The following is a 19,138-nucleotide window of genomic DNA, read 5'->3' on the forward strand; positions in this document are numbered from 1 at the left end:
TCAGAGATACTTGGAGTAGGAGGCACTCTATTTATTAACAGCCTTCACAGTTCACACTTAGTAACTACAGCTCCCAGTCAGGACAGCTGGCAGACTGACTGACGACGCCGAGATGGTGAAGATGGCGGCAAAGACTCCAGCAGCACGACGAGGGGATCCCACTCCAGACGACAGCCCCAAGCCTTCGCTCAGGGGTCCTCTTTTATCCTCCCAGCGTGGCCTCGCTCCGCCCCAGCCACACCCCACTTCTAGAACCTCCTAGCAGGTTCCCGGGCTTCCCTCACGTGTCCCTTCTGTAACCTTTCCCCTACATCCCTCTCTCTAGTCCAGGGGTCGGCAACCAAAATAACAAGAAGAGCCATTTATTTCCAATTCGATACAAAATTCAGTATTTCAAGAGCCGCAATGCATCTGAGTACATACTGTACATACGTACATATCGTCAAGAAGCAGCCCGTAAAGAGCCGCATGCGGCTCCGGAGCCGTAGGTTGCCGACCCCTGGTGTAGTCTATCACGTGACCTGCTGTCTGTCAGAGCTGCTGTAACTGCAGATCCCCTTCTCTGCCAGCAACCATCGCTATGCTGCTAAGTGACCAATTCTATGTCACTACATCTGCTTAGCAGAGCTCTTAAGGCCTGCATATCACATGAGGTGGTAATGTGGCCAACACCATTCCTGGCTTTCTTTGTCTTCCTGGTGCTGATGTTTACTCACCACACCAGGTAGCATTACAAGGCCTGGGATCGGGTTTTAAATAACTAACTACTGACGTTAGCCATGGCTAGGAATCGAACTAAGGCCAGGGGTTCATCGTACAGCAGCGTTAACTACTGCAGTAACGCATACATACATGTATGTGCAGTGAACGATAATGCAGTGTATAATATCTACAATGATAATGCAACTGCAACTGATAATGATGTTGATGATACAGATGGAATCTGCAGTTGCAAATAATACCGTTACTGCTGCTGATGATGATGCTACTGATTCAGCTGCCAAAGATGATGATACTACTGTTGCTGCTGATGATGGTGATGGCTACTCACTCCACACCGCTCGTCGTAAATCCGGATTCCGGAGAAGGAGACGGACACAATGACCCTCTGCTTGTGTTGCCCATGGGCCCTCGCTACTGCAGCCATTCCCTGCAGGAACAACCACAGCCAACAAGCAGCCTCCGTTATTCAACCACACACGCAGCCCCGTCTCCGTTATTTAACCACACATTTAGCCTGGTCTCTCTATTTAAAGGAAGACTCAACCAAATAAAAACCGAGGTCTTCTCTAGTAGCCACATATAGCAGGTTGTGTCCTGGGCTGTTTGACATGGGTTTGAGGTTTCCTTAATGGGAAAAAACCCACTATTAATTAACTTCCAGATAGCACTGTAGTAATGCCACTTGGAGTACTACACCAATTTAACGTCTTTATCTCATAACTGAAGCTTCAAGCTCGTGTCAGACAGCTTGGGGCATATATACAGCCTGGGCACGCTTCTACTAGAGCTGCTTGTCTTATGGGTTGAATTTGGCTTTAAACTTAAATCAATTATACACGGTTCGTAATTTCCAAGCAGATATGACTGTGTTTGGGTATATCTGGTATAAGGATTGAGTGTTGTGCGGATAACCAGGGGCGCAGATATGTATAGAGCGCCTTAACGCAAGGCACTTTACGTAGTTTAAAAGTGGTACAAAAGCAGGGCGATTTAAATGGCAAGAGCGTGCAAAGGGGCCGACGAATGAGTGACCGTAACAAGGGCATATGGGGTCACGAACGAGCAGGGGAGCAACGGGATGGAATGGGCAATGGAGAAGAGAAAAGGAGAGTTTATTGCAGTGGAGGGATGCAATGAGGGAGGAAGATCTAAAACGAGATTGGGCATAGAGAGAAAGAGCGACAGAGAGAGACAGAGAGAAGATTGTGAACGAAGAGCACGAGGGGGGGGGGGGCATAAAAATAGATGAGAGAGGCAAGATAAGGTATGGTAAAAGGCCATGGAGAGATTTAAAGAGTGTAAGGTATTTAAAAAGACAACGGTGCAGTAAACGGAAAGCGAGTGAAGTTGATTGAGGAGAGGTAAAGTGTGATAATTAAATGGGAAATGTAACTTTATGGCTTTGTGGATCTGCAGGGTTGTGAAGGTGCAGCTGTGTGGTGGATATGCAGGTGTTTTGGATATTAGGCACGTGCCAATTCACCTCTCTGGTGATCTGATGAATTGTTGTGAATGGGGGGAGGGTGATTGCAATTCCATTCAAGAATCGATTCTGTCACGTCTCGTTTTTAAACGTCTCTCTTGTGGTAATCGTTTCTGTTATTTTCTCGCTTATTAAAGTTTGTCCTTGCCTCTAACCTAAATGTAACATCAGCATATAATTTGCACGCAGTTTTCATACATTTTAAACAACTGATTCATACACATATTGTATCCGAGCTTTATAATTAATTTTAATTGACAAATTGGCGCGTCGTTACATGCCTAATCTGTTAGCCCGCATATAAACTTGTTTGTGGAAAAGCCAGGGAGCATACACGTAGGTTTTGTTGATACGTGACTGCTCTCTTATCCAGGCTCATGGGTGGATCCTCTTATCCGCAGAAAAGTGTGGATCATCGGATACATTTGCTGCTACTTCCGTGCGACTCCTTTTACGTGCGTTTGAGCACAGATAATGGGATACGTGACGTGCTTCCAGGTCAAGTCAGGTCATGCCCAACTCGGACCCAATCGGATGAATTTTGCCAAGACTTGTGGTCCATTCCTCTTATCCGTACAAGTCTGTGTGCAATGGGAAGAATAACCGTGCGGATATTAGGAAGATCTATGAATCGATCTTCACCGTACACAGGTTTACTAAGACGTTGCTTTTCGGACGTGCGGTTTTACAGATTGGCTGCTTTTAGAATATGCGGGTTTCCGGATATGAGGTTTTCTGCGGATATTGGGAGAAACATTGCAGTTATTTGGACAGCACCTTCAGTTTGATCATGGAATCCTGACACATGCGGTCGCCGCGTGCCGCTGCCACTGAGTCGACCCCGATCATCTTGGCCCGGTAGCGAATGCCGTCGCCCTTGAACCGTTGAATCAGCGCTGTGTCGCTTTTATCTTGACCTGAGGGATGGAGGCAGTAGATGGATCATCATCAGCAGCAGCAGCATCAGTAGCGGAAGCATCATCAGTAACAGGAGTAACAGTTGTAGCAGCAGCAGAAGCTACGGGAGTAATAAGAATAGTAGTAGCACCATCATCATCGATCATCACGAATAGGAGCATCAGCAGCAGTAACATCATCTTCATCATCAGCAACAGTATCCCTTGTCCCCTTAGACAGGAATGACAAGAATTCCTGTTAGCCGCATAAATCATTTACATAGCAGATGTCTCATTAATTTCCTCATGAGTAATGAGTGACATGGTTTAGTGTGCGTGCTGGTGGGTGTCTATAATACGGCCATTATAAACCATCAGACAGAGACACATCCATGACCCAGGGCTCCAGCCCGACATCGCAGTGGTGCTGCTTCAGTGGGACTTCTTCTTATTGCATACAACAAAGTGCGTAGAAACTTGAAGATCTAGATCCAAGTTTGAAAGCCATGCGATGTTGGCAGCGGTTCACAATGCGGTCTACGGTTTGGTCAGGGTCTGCTGAGTTGATGACATTTGTTCATATTTTGAGAACACTTAAGAGGTGGGCCACGCAAAGGCTGTCATCTCCCACCCAAAAGTGTCTTCGACACGGCCATGATGAACCTGCCATGGTTCGTTATGAACCCTCCCATCTACTCACCCTTGCGACTCTGGGGAGAGTTGCGAAGAGCACGGAAGGGGCCTGAACGGTCCAGAGTCAGGCGAAACAGGAGAGACGGGGAGAGAGCGATAAAAAGGGAATGGTTGGGAACAGAACAGAGGAGGGATTGTAACAGGATAGGAAATTGGAGGATGAAACGTGAAAGCAAAACACGAGAGAACAGAAGTGTCGATAATGCAATGAAACGGGACAGAAGAAGACAACAACAGAATGAGATGATGATGGAACAAGACACAGATGAGAACAAATTGCTGTGAGAACAGAATTAGACAGGAACCGAACAAAAGAAAGGACAAAAGATAAAAAAAAATTAGACGAAAACTGAATGACAGGATAACACAAGTAAACCCGTAAAAACAAAGTTTTTCACTATAAATCCTTTATATGCGTGGCGGCTAGAGTCCTCTCATCCTCTGGCTTGAGATGGCTGCCACCTATGGGTCAGATGATTGTCTGCCACCATTAAGCAATTGGTAATGAAATATTTAATTTGTTTTCCCTAAACAGTGTAAAATTTTGGAATTTTTTTTTCACGAAAATTAATTGTCACACACAACGAGTCTGTGTGGAAAATGTCAGCTCGATTGGATCACGGGAAGTGGGTTAAAAAACGAGCGAAAGATTTGCATGGTCCTAAGCAAGCAAGCGAACTTAATATAAAGGATTTAAAAATATATTCGCCTGTGGAGGACGCGGGGATCGATCCCGCGACCTTTGGCATGGGAAGCGAGGGCGCTACCAACTGCGCTACTCCGCCACGGCCTGTGGAGGGGTTACGCTCTGGGCTCTTACACTCTGACGTTCAGCCAAAGCCATGAATGAGTTCTATTTGAATATATGTAAAATACATTTTTTTTGCCTAAAAAGTGTAAAGTTTTGGGAATTTTTTTCACGAACATTAATTGTCTGGCACAACGAGTCTGTGTGGAAAGTGTCAGTTCGATTGGATCACGGGAAGTGGGTTACAAAACGACCGAAAGATTTGCACGGTCCTAAGCAAGCAAGCAAGCACGCAAGCAAGCAAGCAAGCACGCAAGCAAGCAAGCGAACTTAATATAAAGGATTTAAAAATGGGCTCTCACCAGGATTACAAATAAGAAAATCATTACAAATAACAAGATGAGATGAGTACAGGAGCAAATCAAACGAAACATTTCTACTTCAGATCATTCACAAACACTCCGATTAAACGTCGGGCTGCAAAGCATCATGGGAGAATCCCACAAGGCAACGCAGTCTCCATTCACACCACTGACACGCGTGTCCACCACAACCAACCAACCAACAATAGCAAGTATTTTACACAAACGTTCATATTTTATTTTGATATTTTGTTTCACCTTTAACTCTTTAATATAATTTAATTATTTGTTTTATTTGACACCTTCAAACATTTTCTGCAATCCACAGAAAAATAATGACGGAGATTAAAATGTTTCACTTGTAAATGTCTTTCACAGCATGGCCCCGGAAGATAACTTCACAGAAATATTTCTGAAGTCACTTCAACAACCTTTTAGCCACATAATATGACCTGCAAATGTGTTTTATTGCATTGCAATCAAACTGATATGTGGATCCCTGAGAGCTGTATTAAGCTATATTAAGTCAAAGACATTTAATATGCTTTAGTGTACAGTAAACGGTGTCCATAAACACAATTCACACTTGAGAAAGCAGTGTTAATCGCGGGTGGCTGAAACTCAGATTTTAAGCAGGATTTCAGTCGTGTTGCCTCAGTGTTTCTGAAAAAAATCCATCATGAGCTCCCCACACAGCTGCCTCAAAATGAGACCGCTTAACGAAGCAGCCAGTACGAGAAGTGACACAATTAGCGCATTTTTTTCTCTGCTATGGTCTCGTTAATATAACAGGTGTGAAATTAATCAGATTTTCGCCACAGTCTCTTAACCGCGGGTGGAATGCGTAAATTACCATAATTGAGCAGAGGTGATTTTATAGTCGTTCAATTGCAGGTGTATTTATATTTTATTTTTATTGCCAATTATGACCCAATTGTGCTCTTTTGGGAGCTTTTTTTTATCAGGAGGTGAATAAACGTCACCTTTGGAACTGCTACAGGTGGCAACGGCCCTTCAAAGGTGACACAACAGAAAGGAACAGCTACAGGAGCAGGTTGCGAGTCCTGGGCTTGTCACCAGTGTTAAGCTTCACTCAGGGCAAAATAATTGAATAGAGACTTTTAGGCCCGCTCTAGCAATGCCACCGTGGCATTACTGCCACAGTGACTTGTCATGTCACTCCAGTGACATCACTCTAGCGTGGCCATTATTATCCGCCTAAAAGAGACGGAGATAGATGCCAAATTCCAGGGTTCTTATCCTGAACCCACGTTCTCAGTGGTGCCGATTAAGATTTCCAAGTACAGCCATTATGAACATGCTGAGCCACTTGGTAACTTGTTATATCACAGAATGCGGCACGGTGTGTATAAAATGTCAACATACACGTGCACTTTATGGTGCGGTGACGTTTTACGAGGAGGCAAAGTTCATAATGCTTCCCAATGTTACAAAATATTAACCCAAGGAAGTCACAACTTTCTGGGCAAATATTAAACAGAATTTTAATGAACAAGGAGGAGCTGGTTTTAGGTGGCTCAGGAGGGGAAGCTCAGGGGGAGGCAGCTCCACTGAGCTCCTGTCTTCATGGTTTGAGCCCTTTGTCTACATTTCTTTATATGTCATTGTGTTTATAATGGCCAAAATGTCAGGTTAACAAGGGCTGTGTCAGAGAAGCCAAGCTGGCACCCATAAAAGTCTAGGTTTGAATCTGAGTCTCAGCCAAGTGTGATTAAAATGGTTATGTGTTATGAAATCAATGCCAGCTTGGTCACCATTGACACTTCAAAATGAAACCCATATATCACTGCTTTACAATCATTCAGATTTTTTTCTCACTTAATTAGGCTGAAGCCAGCTATGAAGCTCACATTTACAAACACCTGAAAAGACCGATATGAGATGAAACGATATTTTAACAATGCATCATCAAACGCTTACATGTGAATGGGTTGAGATGTGTTTGTGTGTTGAATGAGTCTGTGCTGTTCTACAAACCCAGAGAGCTCAGTTCAATTCCTGCTCATGGCCAACTCCAAGGACGATTATCTGAACCGGTCCTGGGCCTCCCCTAGGTCGATTCAGCTTCAAATTAGTACCTAGTGCGGTGTGTAAACATCGCCACTGGGGAGACACTGGCGGTCGGGCGTGGTGCCGGTCACCCACCCTGTCGTGTGCCATGCCGACCTTCATCGATGCTCGCTAACAGCACTTTCCCCAACAATCTGATTATGCTTTACGGGAGATCTTTGTCTCTGTATGTAAGTGAGAAATATACACGCATGAACTTGTGTGTATGCGTCCGTCACGTTACCTCTTCTTCTTTCCTTCTTGCCAAGCGCCCCTCCCTGTGCTTCACTCTCCATAGACATCCTCGCCACAAACGGGTGCTCGCTAACACACCCACAACAATATGGTCAGTAGATCCATGATGATAATGATGATGCTGCTGATGGTGATGTTGCCAATGATAATGAAAACGATGCTGCTTCTGATGATGATGCTGCAGCTGATGATGACAATACTGACAATGCATTTTCTAAGCACACCCACCTCCTGTATGCTCGTTAAGTGGCCTTGGTAAGTTAGCGACTTGAGTCGGTGAAGAGAAATGGGGACGAAATGAAGCGGAAGTCACGCTGCCTGTGACCTTTGAACGATCGTGACCAAGGCAAGGTCAGGGCATCGTGTCTGACCTGCGAACGAGAGTGTAGACATCCTAAGAGTCAGGGTACAAGTACAGCCTTTTGTGACCCCACTGCTAGACGAGGGCCTCCCTAAGCCATGAAGTTCGTGGGAGATATTTACGATGCTGGCCAGTACGGTTTGGTGAAGATAGGAAGCACAGATGGGGAAGCATAGAAGTACAGTACAACAATAGATTTTGTTGCACTGAAGGGCCCAGAGTGTCCCTCCTCCAACTAACGTGGAGCAGTACTCGTCACTGTCCGTGGCCCTGAGCTGCCAGTTCGTGTTCACATCTTCAAGACAGGGGCAAGTCGATTCACAAGTTAACCACCATCGTTGTTGAAGACCAAATTTCCACTGCTCGTTTTTAAAACCCCAAGACAGAGAGCTGCTGTTGCCGCTACTGGTAACGACTGATGTTGGTATCATGAATCCTGATCAAAGGTCATGAGTTGACCTTTGATCAGGATTTGATCTTGCAAAAATGTTATCGTGAGTTGAGCATTCTGACCACAGTGACACCTGGTCAGGTATGAGTGATGAGAACCCAAAGGGAGAATTAATCTGCTTCTATGAGCTTCAACCATTAACAAAGACCACTAAGAAACCTTAGTCTGGCTTTATGAGAGTTACATTTTATCAATGAACCCTAGGTGATCATTAAACTGGCTCAAGGACCCACTGACCAATAATAAAATCTGTAAATGAAGAGAAAACCCTATAATAACAGGAAATAGCGTAGCCTGGAAAACCATACATTTAAAAAGCACACGTAACAGTGTACACAAAGCACTCAGCCCTGTGTGCATTATCCCAACACCATCAGCAGTTCCTAAAGAACTGTACTGTGGTCGACTTGTCTTCGTTCACCATTTAAATAAGTGTGTGCAAATGTGACCAGCTGACAGGCAGGAGTGAGACATAGAGAGATATACTTACTGTACATATATGTTTCCCAGAAGCAGACTGCAGCAGTGAGCATTGGTGACTATATTTTACCATTGAGTCCAAAGAAGCATGAAACCGGTTGTCTCTCTGTCTCACTGCTGCCTGTCAGTCGATCACATTTTCTCAAATAAATTTTGATGGTAACCTAAAACACGAGGACGAGAATGCAAATATTCAGGAACTACTAAATAGTTTTGCATAAGGGGTGAGTGCTTTTTTATACGTTCCTGTGAGTGTTTTTTTACTCATGAAACCACTGTCATGGAAACTTAAAAGAGCCTTTGTTTGGCTTTATGAGCCTCAGGCATTAGTACTAAACCCTAAAGAGCATTCGTTTAGCTTTATGATCCTTAGCCAATGACTGAAGCCAAAGAAAGACATTGGTTTGGTTTTATGGGCATTAGTAATTGACACTGACACCGAAGGGAACCATAGTCTATATGCTTCAGACATTAACAATGAACCCTCAAAATCAAGAATCAAAATTCATCCCTGATTAAATATGTGTGGAGTGGTGCTCAACTTTCTCCACAGCCCCAAATCAGCAAGAAATATCCACATCCCCTTTTCGAGGGCCAGCCATACCAAATGGTGACCTAGACTGTTGACTTTACACAAAGTAGTACTGGTCATAAATGCAACATTTAAACATCTCAATAAAGTCATGCGGGACCGTGAAAGTGTACCACAGAAACAGGAATATAAAAACTAAACTAAAAACTATTTTTTATTTTACCACGTCAGGCCCACAGAGCTATATAGCTATTTTTCCGAAGCGACTTGGCCACAAATGATATCTCAACGAAGTGGCTTATCATGTGGAAATTTATGGCAGCCAAATACTCTAAACGCATGTTTCTAAATGTGGAGGGGAAAACCGGAAGACCCGGAAAAAATCCACACAATCACGGGGAAAACATGCAAACCCCCAAAAAACAGGCGTCAGGGTCAAACCCACGACCCCCTGTATACCAGGCGAGGTAGTTAACATCTCGCCACCTTGGAGCCCCATGGTGGCGAGTTCAGTGGCTGAGCAGCGAGTGAGTAGCATCAAATGACTAAAAGCATTACAATTCTTTTTATCCTAAATCATTCTGCAAGCCGATTAACAATATTTGGTGGCAGGCGATGCATATGTGTGTCTGTATGTGGATTAATATGCATGTACGTGTGCATATGTGGGTTAGGGAGTGGTAGTGTAGCAGTTAGCGCTCTGCGCTATGAACCCGGTGACCAAAATTCGATTCCCGCTCACGGTCAACACCAATTACGATCATCTGAGCTGATCCTGGGCCTCCCCTAGAACGACTCAGCCTCAAATGAGTATCTGGTGCGGTGTGTAAAACATCAGCACTGGGGAGACAAAGGCGGTCGGGCTGTGATGCTGGCCACCCACCCCGAGGCCCTTATGCAGAAGAGGCTGTGTAAGGGCCTCGACGCCGCACAGAGCGGTGTCTGTTTTGACAGGGGGCGGCGAGGTGAGGAGGGAGGGATTAAGAGTGTGGTGAATACACAGAAGTTGTGTGATTTATGAGATGCTTGACCTGATTTAGTGGTGCATTGTGTTAAACATCAGCACTGTGGGGCCAGACCGGCAATATCATGGACTCTATCCGATTGCTCACCCAAAATCGTATGACTGGACCGTATGTTCAATCATGTGACACTTATGACTCCCTGCGATTGGTCGCTAGTATGTTTAAAATGGCAGTCGGTATACTGATTAGGAACATAATATCCCCTGATGACAAACCCATAGGCTGTGTGTACGACAGATCGGCAGGGAAAACATGTTGTGGAAAAAAAAACGACTTTTTAAGCCAAAGGCAGGCACCTTCTGTTTCTTTTTCATATGAATTTGAAGCCACGTCTGAATCTGTTCACATACATATGTTTGAATGTGTGTTTCTATATGTCAGCGTGTGTCTGTGTCATTGCATGATAAAATCTGGCTGGGTGGTCAAAGCACTCGACTCTCTCTCGTAAAAGTCGTAAATTAAGTTCCCAGTCGGGAGTCACCTCTCCTGACATGATGCTCATCAAGCAGCTGCAGCACCTGCATCATCATCATCAATCCTCCGAGGCTGATAAATGAGTAACGACAATTTGTGGAAAGTCAACAGTTGCCATTGGGTGTATGGATTGCCTCGCCCCCGCCATAGTAATGAGCAATTTCCAGGGCCACAAACGGACATGAGCAGCATGCCATGATCATCTGGATAGAGAGACAACAGACTGATGATACTAAGTCAAATATCTATATCTATCCCTTATAAGAACCGACGGAAATTTAATTCGGAATATGATAAACAAAGAAGGCAGAAAAGTCAGAGGAAATAACTTTCGGAGGGACACAACTGCAAAGCACAACAGAGTACAGAGTAATTCCTTAATATTCGCGGGGGATACGATCCTGGAGAACGGCGCAAATATTACATCCGCGAATATTAATACTCAAAGCTTATGAGTAAAATAGGTTAAGGGGGCATAAACAAATATTACCTATTAAAATAAATGAATACAAGGATAAATTAATATTACACCGTACGTTATTCCCACAGAATTGTAAATGAAAGCAATGGCGTGTAAATGGTGTGGCAGACAAAGGCAGACCGAGAGGGAGAGCGGTGTCGCGTGGGAGCAACTTTCACGCTCTCACCGTGTCTACATCGCTCCCACACCTCACTGCTTCTTGTCGGGTTAGTACAGAGTTATGGCCGAGAATATATAAAATACAACCCTGCAAATTTTAATTTGTCGCAAAACCGCAATTATAAAACCCGTGAATATTAAGGGTTTACTAGTAGTGTGTATATATAGGGCAGTTGTTGAAGGCGGACTGGAGATCGGGTTGGGGTGCTATTGGATTTGGTATTTATTTAATAATGATTGGTAACATACTATTGTGTTTGAATAATAACATTTTCAATCAGTACAGATGAACTTCTATGACATACCTGCTATGACTAAGAAAATGTAACAAAAGCTGAAAAAGTATTGACAAAAAACAGAGAGACACATGTTGAGATGTATACTGAGAGACAGAAACAAAGATAACACATGGATCAGAGACCAAATGCAAACATACCAACTGGGGACTCGGGTAGGACACGTCGCCTGGAGGGTTGACGGCTGATTGATGAGAAGGTATGCAACAGCAACCGGATGAAGAATCGTTCCCGAGAGGATGACCCACCGCAGAGATGGAGCGATGAGATTAGTGCATGTGCAGGAGTGAGATGGATTTTGCCATCAACGAACCACGGAGGGAGGGCGGTGGTGTGGGGAAACCTTCATCCAGCAGTGGATTGAACAGAGTGAGTGATGAAGACGCTCAAGCTCACCAATAAAGATGGGCAGCATCCCACGCTCATTTGGATCGTGAAACAACATAACAAATAATTCCATTAATTTATCCAGGAAAGCTACATAAATCTCAAGGCTCTTTCAGGAGGGCTATGAATTTGAATATTTGGCCAATTCCATTTTGAGTGTTGTAAGCAAACCAGAGAAACCGAGGAAAAACGCACATATAAATGGGGATAACACTCAAAGATCCAAACACATGAGGTTACAAACCCACTTGCTGTACTGTCATCTACTTGGCACCTCTCAGCCCGAAGCCACATGATCTACTCATCCCTTCCCTTCAAAGCGATGAATCCGAGGCGTGTGCGAGCACGGCGTTCTTTTTTATATGTAAGAAAAAATTACATGGAACATAAAATGGATCCTTACCAGTTTCCGATGCACAGCTTGAAGCTTGACTCAGTGTAAATTGCCGTGATGAGTCTGAACAATTGGAAAATGAAAAGAAAAAAATGTATAATGTCCCTCATGTATGAAAAAATATATCGTTTTGTTAGATAATGAAAACCCCGTGCGCTTGTGTCAGTGATCAGAGGCGAACGCTGTAAAATTACAAATCGCCCAGATGGTGAGCCCTGGGGGGGTCAAAGTCCACCCGGCTGATGTGAGGTCAAAGGCTGCTCTGAATGGCCCAGTATCACATGAGGCCTTTGGGCTGTACCATTCAGATAATAGACACAGGGGGGGCATTTCTGGAGACATGGGTGTGGTCTGGAATGGGCTTTTTCGTGTGTACATCGCCCACAGCTCTCTTGCAAGAGCACCGAATAAGCTGATGGCTCGGTTAAATTCTTGACTGAGGTAAAATTATAAGTATAATCATGATCAAGTCAAACATTTCAGTGCCCCTTGACCTTAAAAAGCAAGAGGCAGCACCCAACTCCATTGGTGGACCTGAGCTGGCAGGTGAAATTCTACATTCTCCTGATGGGGGCTAGTTTGTTTATAAGATTGACAATCACTTTAGAGTTCCTAGAGAGTCGTGCAAATCATGTTATCCACTCCGGTAGAAATGAAGATAATAAAGATAATTTTATTTTGTTGTGGTTGAGGAAACAGTTAAGGAGAAATGTCACTATGACTGAAAATATATTCTTGAGGAACCTTTCAGAGTTCAGTCTTATCAAACTGTGACCACCTCATTTATGAATGCAGGGTTCTCAGTCAAATATGCTTAGTTTGTTTTTCTGGAGCATAATCTCCTTCTCTCAAACCCACACCGGCTCTTTTATCGCCAGTTTTGCCAACTATGTGGAATTCTAGGTAACAGAATTATGACCTTGTGCTAAATTAACTGAAGCCCACATGTGCGCACAGTCTTCGAGGCAATCATATGGAAAAGCAATATATTCTTGACACCTTAAAAAAAACCTGAAAAATTCCATATTCCCATGGTGGGGGCCAGTTTATCTATAGGATGTACGGCTACTTTCAACTTCCCACAAAGCATCGCAAATCATTTTATCCACTCAAGCGGAAAGATGATGATGAGGATTTTAAATTAAAAAAATGTATTTCCTGGATTCTATTCCAATTGTGCTGTCAGCGTTAAGTCGTGAGATGGAGAAATGGTCATTTGGATTTTTCACAGACCAGTGCATCACCTCAGAAAACAGTTTGCAGAAGCAGAAATTCCCAAATAATTCATAGATCCCTTCGAATGATCTCTGATTCAAACTATGGGGGGGGACAACTAGCCTTTGCCACGTGCCCTGCGATAGAGATGTTTGTAGTAGTATGGCAGTCACACCAACATTTAATTGAATTGCTCCTACAGGGTTGGAATGCAGCCAAATTAAGTGAAAAATCTAATTTAATGTGACAGCTTTTTTTTCTCCAGTCACTGGTGACCGTGCTGAGACCGTCAATTCATTACACTCGAGAATCCAATCTAATTACGGGTGGCTGCCCAGATTCGAACCCAGGATCTCTGCCGTGCCAACTCATTCGTGCTCTGTACTCCGAGTCACCCGGTCACGTCTCCTCCCAGCACCTTTCCGAGTCATGTCTATTGACAAATGTCAACCTCCTGAGTGGCAGGACATCCATTACACCTGTGTCAGGCTGCATCAAATGCATCAAATTCACGCTGTCTGATATAGCTATCGTGGGCCGGTGACCTCCTGCCAGCAACGCCTTTGCCACTTTACATGGGCTTAACGTGCACCTAGCCTGGCACCGGCACCGTGGTGACATCGCCACCAATTAGTGGTGAATGTCAGTTGTTGTTTTGTCTGTATAATAGTACATGCATGGTGTATGCATTTGTATGTGTAAGTGTGACAAATACAGATGCATTGCTGACATTGTTATAGTTGCCGAGGTTATTATACACCACGTCAATAAACACACGCACATTATACACGAGACATTATACCAAGCACACACATGTATACACACACCCAGTACAGGCTAAACACCATAATTACACACACATATATATAGATATAACAAAACAAAACAAAGAACCCCCGTATAGCCTTTAACAGACTGTTGGGGCAAGTGCTGTTAGCGAGCACCTATGAAGGCCGGCACGGCACACGAGGGGGTGGGTGGCCAGAACCACGCCCGACCGCCTTTGTCTCCCCAGTGGCAATGTTTACACACCGCACCAGCTACTCATTTGAGGCTGAGTCGACCTAGGGGAGGCCCGGGACCGGTTCAGAAAATCGTCACTGGTGTTGGCCGTGAATGGGAATCGAACTCGTGTTGCTGGGTTCATAGCGCAGCGCGCTAACCGCTGCACCACCGCTCCCCACATATAAACACACGTACGCACTCACATACTACACACTACACCCGCACACAGACATATACCCGTACACACGCGAGCTCTATAAGAGCCATAATATATCATTTTCCTATTATGTTCACTTGAGTGATCATGCCAACGATTGTGTGCATGGGCCATGGCTGATATGCATTTGTACGTGCCTGTAAAAGTGTGTCTGTGTGTGTGCACATATATGTATACAGTATCGATGTGTGTGTGTGTGTGCATCATGTGCATGTGTGTATACGCATATGTACATGCGCTCGATCTTGTACATGCGTATATTGCATGCCCTTTACAGGTAATTATTGCGTGCATACATGTGTGTGTGTGTGACCGTGCACACAAGTACTGCATACATGTGTGCGTTGCTGTGTATTTAGAGGTGGCACGTGTGTGTGTGTGTGCGAGTATGTAAGTGCATGCGTGTGTTTTTGTATAGATTTATAGGTATGTGTGTGTGTGTGGCTGCCTAACGGTCCATAAGGATAAATGGGGGATCTTTGTCTTTGCGTATTTGTTTATATTGGTGTGTGCGTGCGCTGTACAGTGGGTGGGGTATAGGCACGTGGGCGCGAAAATATTAGGGTTGTTAAAGTCGTTAGTTTTACCCGCTAAAAACAGGTTACGGGAATGACACACACACATATAAATGTCACGCAATACGTGTGACGTTTTTTTTAACCATTTTAAATGAGAAACGGAGGGAGCTGCCACAGTGGTATGGTTAGCACAGTGGTCATGGAACCCAAAAGGTCGCCAGTTCGATTTGATCTGCAGACGTGACAGTTGCAACAATGAGACAATTTTGTTTAAATGCCCCCCCCCCCAGCTGTGTAAATGGCTAAAACCACGGATTGTCCACGATCGGCCGTGTCGTGTGCGATGGGGGATCTGGTCAGCGTGGAAGAGGAGAAGCTCAAATACGCATCTGGAACCCGCTCGAAGAAATGGAGGCCCCTTCCACCAGCAGTGGCGTTGAGCAAAGCCATTGCGGGGCTGCACCCTTGACCTTCTCTACCAAGGAACGCGGGTAAAGTGGGCCACGCGGTGACTTGGGTCACCGTCGTGACATTTTTGAACGTTCGCAGGCGCCAAATCAGTGCACTCGTTGTTAAAATTTCACCGGAAGCCAATGACCGCTTCCTGACTTTTGCAACCGGTAACCAATTCTGGAAACGGTTTCTGTTTTACCGGTAGTCGTTTCGCAAACCTCATTTTTATGTTTGCATAACAAATTCCTCCTCGACCCGTAACAACGCTATAAATTGCTTGAGGAGTCATTAAATGGCTGAGGAGTCATTGGTTTACGCTGTGCAATTTACGCGAACGAGGTCGAAATTATTGAAAATATTACTCTTGACCCAACAATAAACCTGTGATCGCACACCGCTCCTGATGCGCTATGATAACCCCATCTCTATCATTGTTGATTATAAATACATATCAGGCAAACATTTGAAAAAAATTATTTTCCATTGAACACACTTTTTTTTCCATTGAACACACTCTATTTTGGTGGATAATTTGTTATCGTTGAATGTCAATGGGCTTTCCACGATGGTTGTAGGTTTATAACTGGACTGTTGATGATAAGGAGGAAATTGCATGGGTGTAAATGTCAGAAAATTTACTACCTCTGCGTTTGCCAAGCCCACAGTACAGACCCTTGTGTTTAAAAATAAAAGATAGAAAATGTAACGCTAAATATGACAGTTTAATTTCATACGTGATGCTCTGCACACGTGAAACAATTTGCGTCTGCACTGCCGTTACATGCCTGATCATCTCATGCAGGTTTTACTCTGCATTGAGATTCATAGTTTGGTCAGCATGGTTGCAAATGTGTAAAAAAGTAGGAATAACATAAAACAAGAAAACGCATGCATATGCATGGATTCTGTAAAGCTTTCCAACATGCCTCTGTCCTCAGAATTATTCAATGAGCAATAATAACGTTACGTTTCAAGCTGCTTATCGAGGTGACACAGAGAATGACGCGTGACGTCGCGAGATGACGGCACAGGTAGTGACGCATGACAGCTGACATCTTCGGCCGTTATGGCGCAAGAAATTACACGAACTTTAATTCCTGAAGCTCTCTCGTGGCCATTAGACCTCGTCATTGACGTTTAGCTCCTGAACATATTGCCATAAGCAGGATACAATGGCGCAAGAACCAAGGCGAATCTTTTCAGTGCTGATTATCAGGTGCATGTTTGGGCAACCGTTTGATAAATGTATCTCGGGTAAGTGCTTCATAGCAATACAACTGAATACTAAAGTTGAATTCTTATTGGATCATCGTTATAATAGTGATCATACCCCCCAATCCAAATTTTACATAGACAGAGATTAACAGTGCTAATCGTTTATCCTTGGTTAGAAAGCTTTAGAAAGCAATACTAAATTGTGTTGTTTTGTCGTGAAGATTTACGAATGGATAGCGATTCTAAAGTTGTGTTGCCCAATATTTAATGGTGCTGGGTTTTTTCTGCATTTGCGATTCGTGATTAAACGTTGCTCTGCCTTGGAGAGCGACCTCTCGGTCTCAATGGGCTATTGCCTGGTCATGAATAAAGGGGACATGAATGAATGAGGCATGTTCGTTTAAGTATGCTCGGGCAAACTATATGCCAAGACGATTAGCACGGTTGGCTACATAGAAGTTCAAGATACAGACGTTATCTTTCACGTTACGATATTCCATTATCATGTTGGTCGTCGTTTAACCAGTTTCCCTTAAGTCTTAGTTCGTATTTTTTAGTTTTAGTTCGTATTTTTATTTTATTGCTTTTGCACTTTGTTGCACCTCCAGTGCAACTAATGATTACTTAAAAGTTATTCAACTGCAGTTCACTAAGCATAAATCTGCCATAACTCTTCTGATCATTGCAACTTATAATCTGTAATGTTTTTAACTCACATGCTGCCAGTGATACTGCAAAAAAAATTAAACGAACAACGAACTGCTGACGTTATGTAACCATCATACAGCCAATTACTCTGGTAAAAAAATAGCAAAGCACTCATTCAATGGGTAATTTCTATTTATGTAAAACAATCATTATTGTTTGTTATTCCAGAAATATTTTGTCAGGAAACGAAATACTTTAAAAAATATTAGTGACAATAGATAATCAAGACAATGGTGTTTTGCAAAACGGACAATCGGATTAGACTATTTTGAACCTTACATCGTACGATATACATTCGTTTATGAATTCGACAAAACCAATACCCCTACACATTTCACATTTAGTCAGGGTTTCGATGATCATATGAGCGATGGGGAGAGTGCTTGTTTCCATTGGTGAACCTAAGCTAGTAGTGGAAATTCCATATTACCATGTGGCAGCCATTCTCCCTGTACGATAACCTATGCTAATATAATACACACACACAATGACACCCCTGTAGGGTGTATAAAATGTATTGCCCGATATATACACACATGCACGGAGACAAAGATTCTCCATTCATACACATAAGACTGTGGACTTGTAGCCATCATCACGCCTGACCGCATTTGTCTCCCCAGTACCAATATTCACACACAAAACCAGGTGCTTGTGTATGGCTGAGTCGACCTAGGGGGAGACCCATGACATGTTCGCACGTGACTTTGCCACTGATTTTATCCAAGGCGGGGACGCGAACCAAGGTTACGGGGATAGTAGTGCAGCGCTTGATGCACTGTGACACACGCACACAGACTCGATCTATGGGCCTCTGCACGCACACAGTTTCCCTGCTCAACCCATAAAAGCCAAAGACCCAATCCTTATTGCGCTCACGTCTGCAGTTGTGAGCAGGGAAGACACACACACATATACACACACACATATACATAGAGAGAGACATACACACATGCACACACATATGTACACACACGTCACTCGCACACATGTATGATACACCAATGCACTCACATGGTATACACACATGCACACTCACCTATATTAAATGTCACTCACACACATAGATGATAGACCCACACACACATCATACGTGTAAATACACATACTCACCTGCATTCAATTTCACACATACACTGCGTAGACACACATATATACATATACACAAACTCACCTGTATTAAATTTCACTCACATAGGTACACCATATACTGAATGCATACACACACTTATACATACACACTCACCTGTATTGTCACATACATCACAAGTTGTATACATACACCTACAGAGTATATGCATATACACACATTCACCTGTGTTAAAATGTCACTCACAAACGTGCATCATACACTGTTTACATGCACTGACACTCACCTGTAAAAAAATATCCCAGGGCCCAGGTAAGGCGTGTGACAGGGCTAGCTGTTCAGTCGCTCACCTTCCGCAATGAGCAGGCTCGCATTCTGACAGAAAACCCCACACAGACACAGGCAGAGAGAGAGGGAGAGACCCCAAAAAAAATTAATGAATCACCC

General features: G+C 43.8%; 1 protein-coding gene across 1 annotated transcript in view; it reads right to left on the reverse strand.

The window, feature by feature from the left end:
* LOC133346559 (disabled homolog 1-like) overlaps window positions 1-19,138 on the reverse strand; it is a 37,364-nt gene that overhangs the window by 14,856 nt on the left and 3,370 nt on the right. Inside the window, 8 exon segments of the mRNA XM_061558203.1 lie at window positions 1,052-1,150; window positions 2,984-3,123; window positions 3,803-3,844; window positions 7,220-7,299; window positions 7,459-7,601; window positions 8,533-8,686; window positions 12,280-12,333; window positions 18,978-19,066. Of these exon segments, the coding sequence (XP_061414187.1) occupies window positions 1,052-1,150; window positions 2,984-3,123; window positions 3,803-3,844; window positions 7,220-7,277 (339 nt within the window). The 5' untranslated portion in view covers window positions 7,278-7,299; window positions 7,459-7,601; window positions 8,533-8,686; window positions 12,280-12,333; window positions 18,978-19,066.

Source organism: Lethenteron reissneri, chromosome 24, assembly GCF_015708825.2.
Source record: "Lethenteron reissneri isolate LAM-NWPU_2019-01 chromosome 24, ASM1570882v1, whole genome shotgun sequence".
Classification (NCBI taxonomy): domain Eukaryota; kingdom Metazoa; phylum Chordata; class Hyperoartia; order Petromyzontiformes; family Petromyzontidae; genus Lethenteron; species Lethenteron reissneri.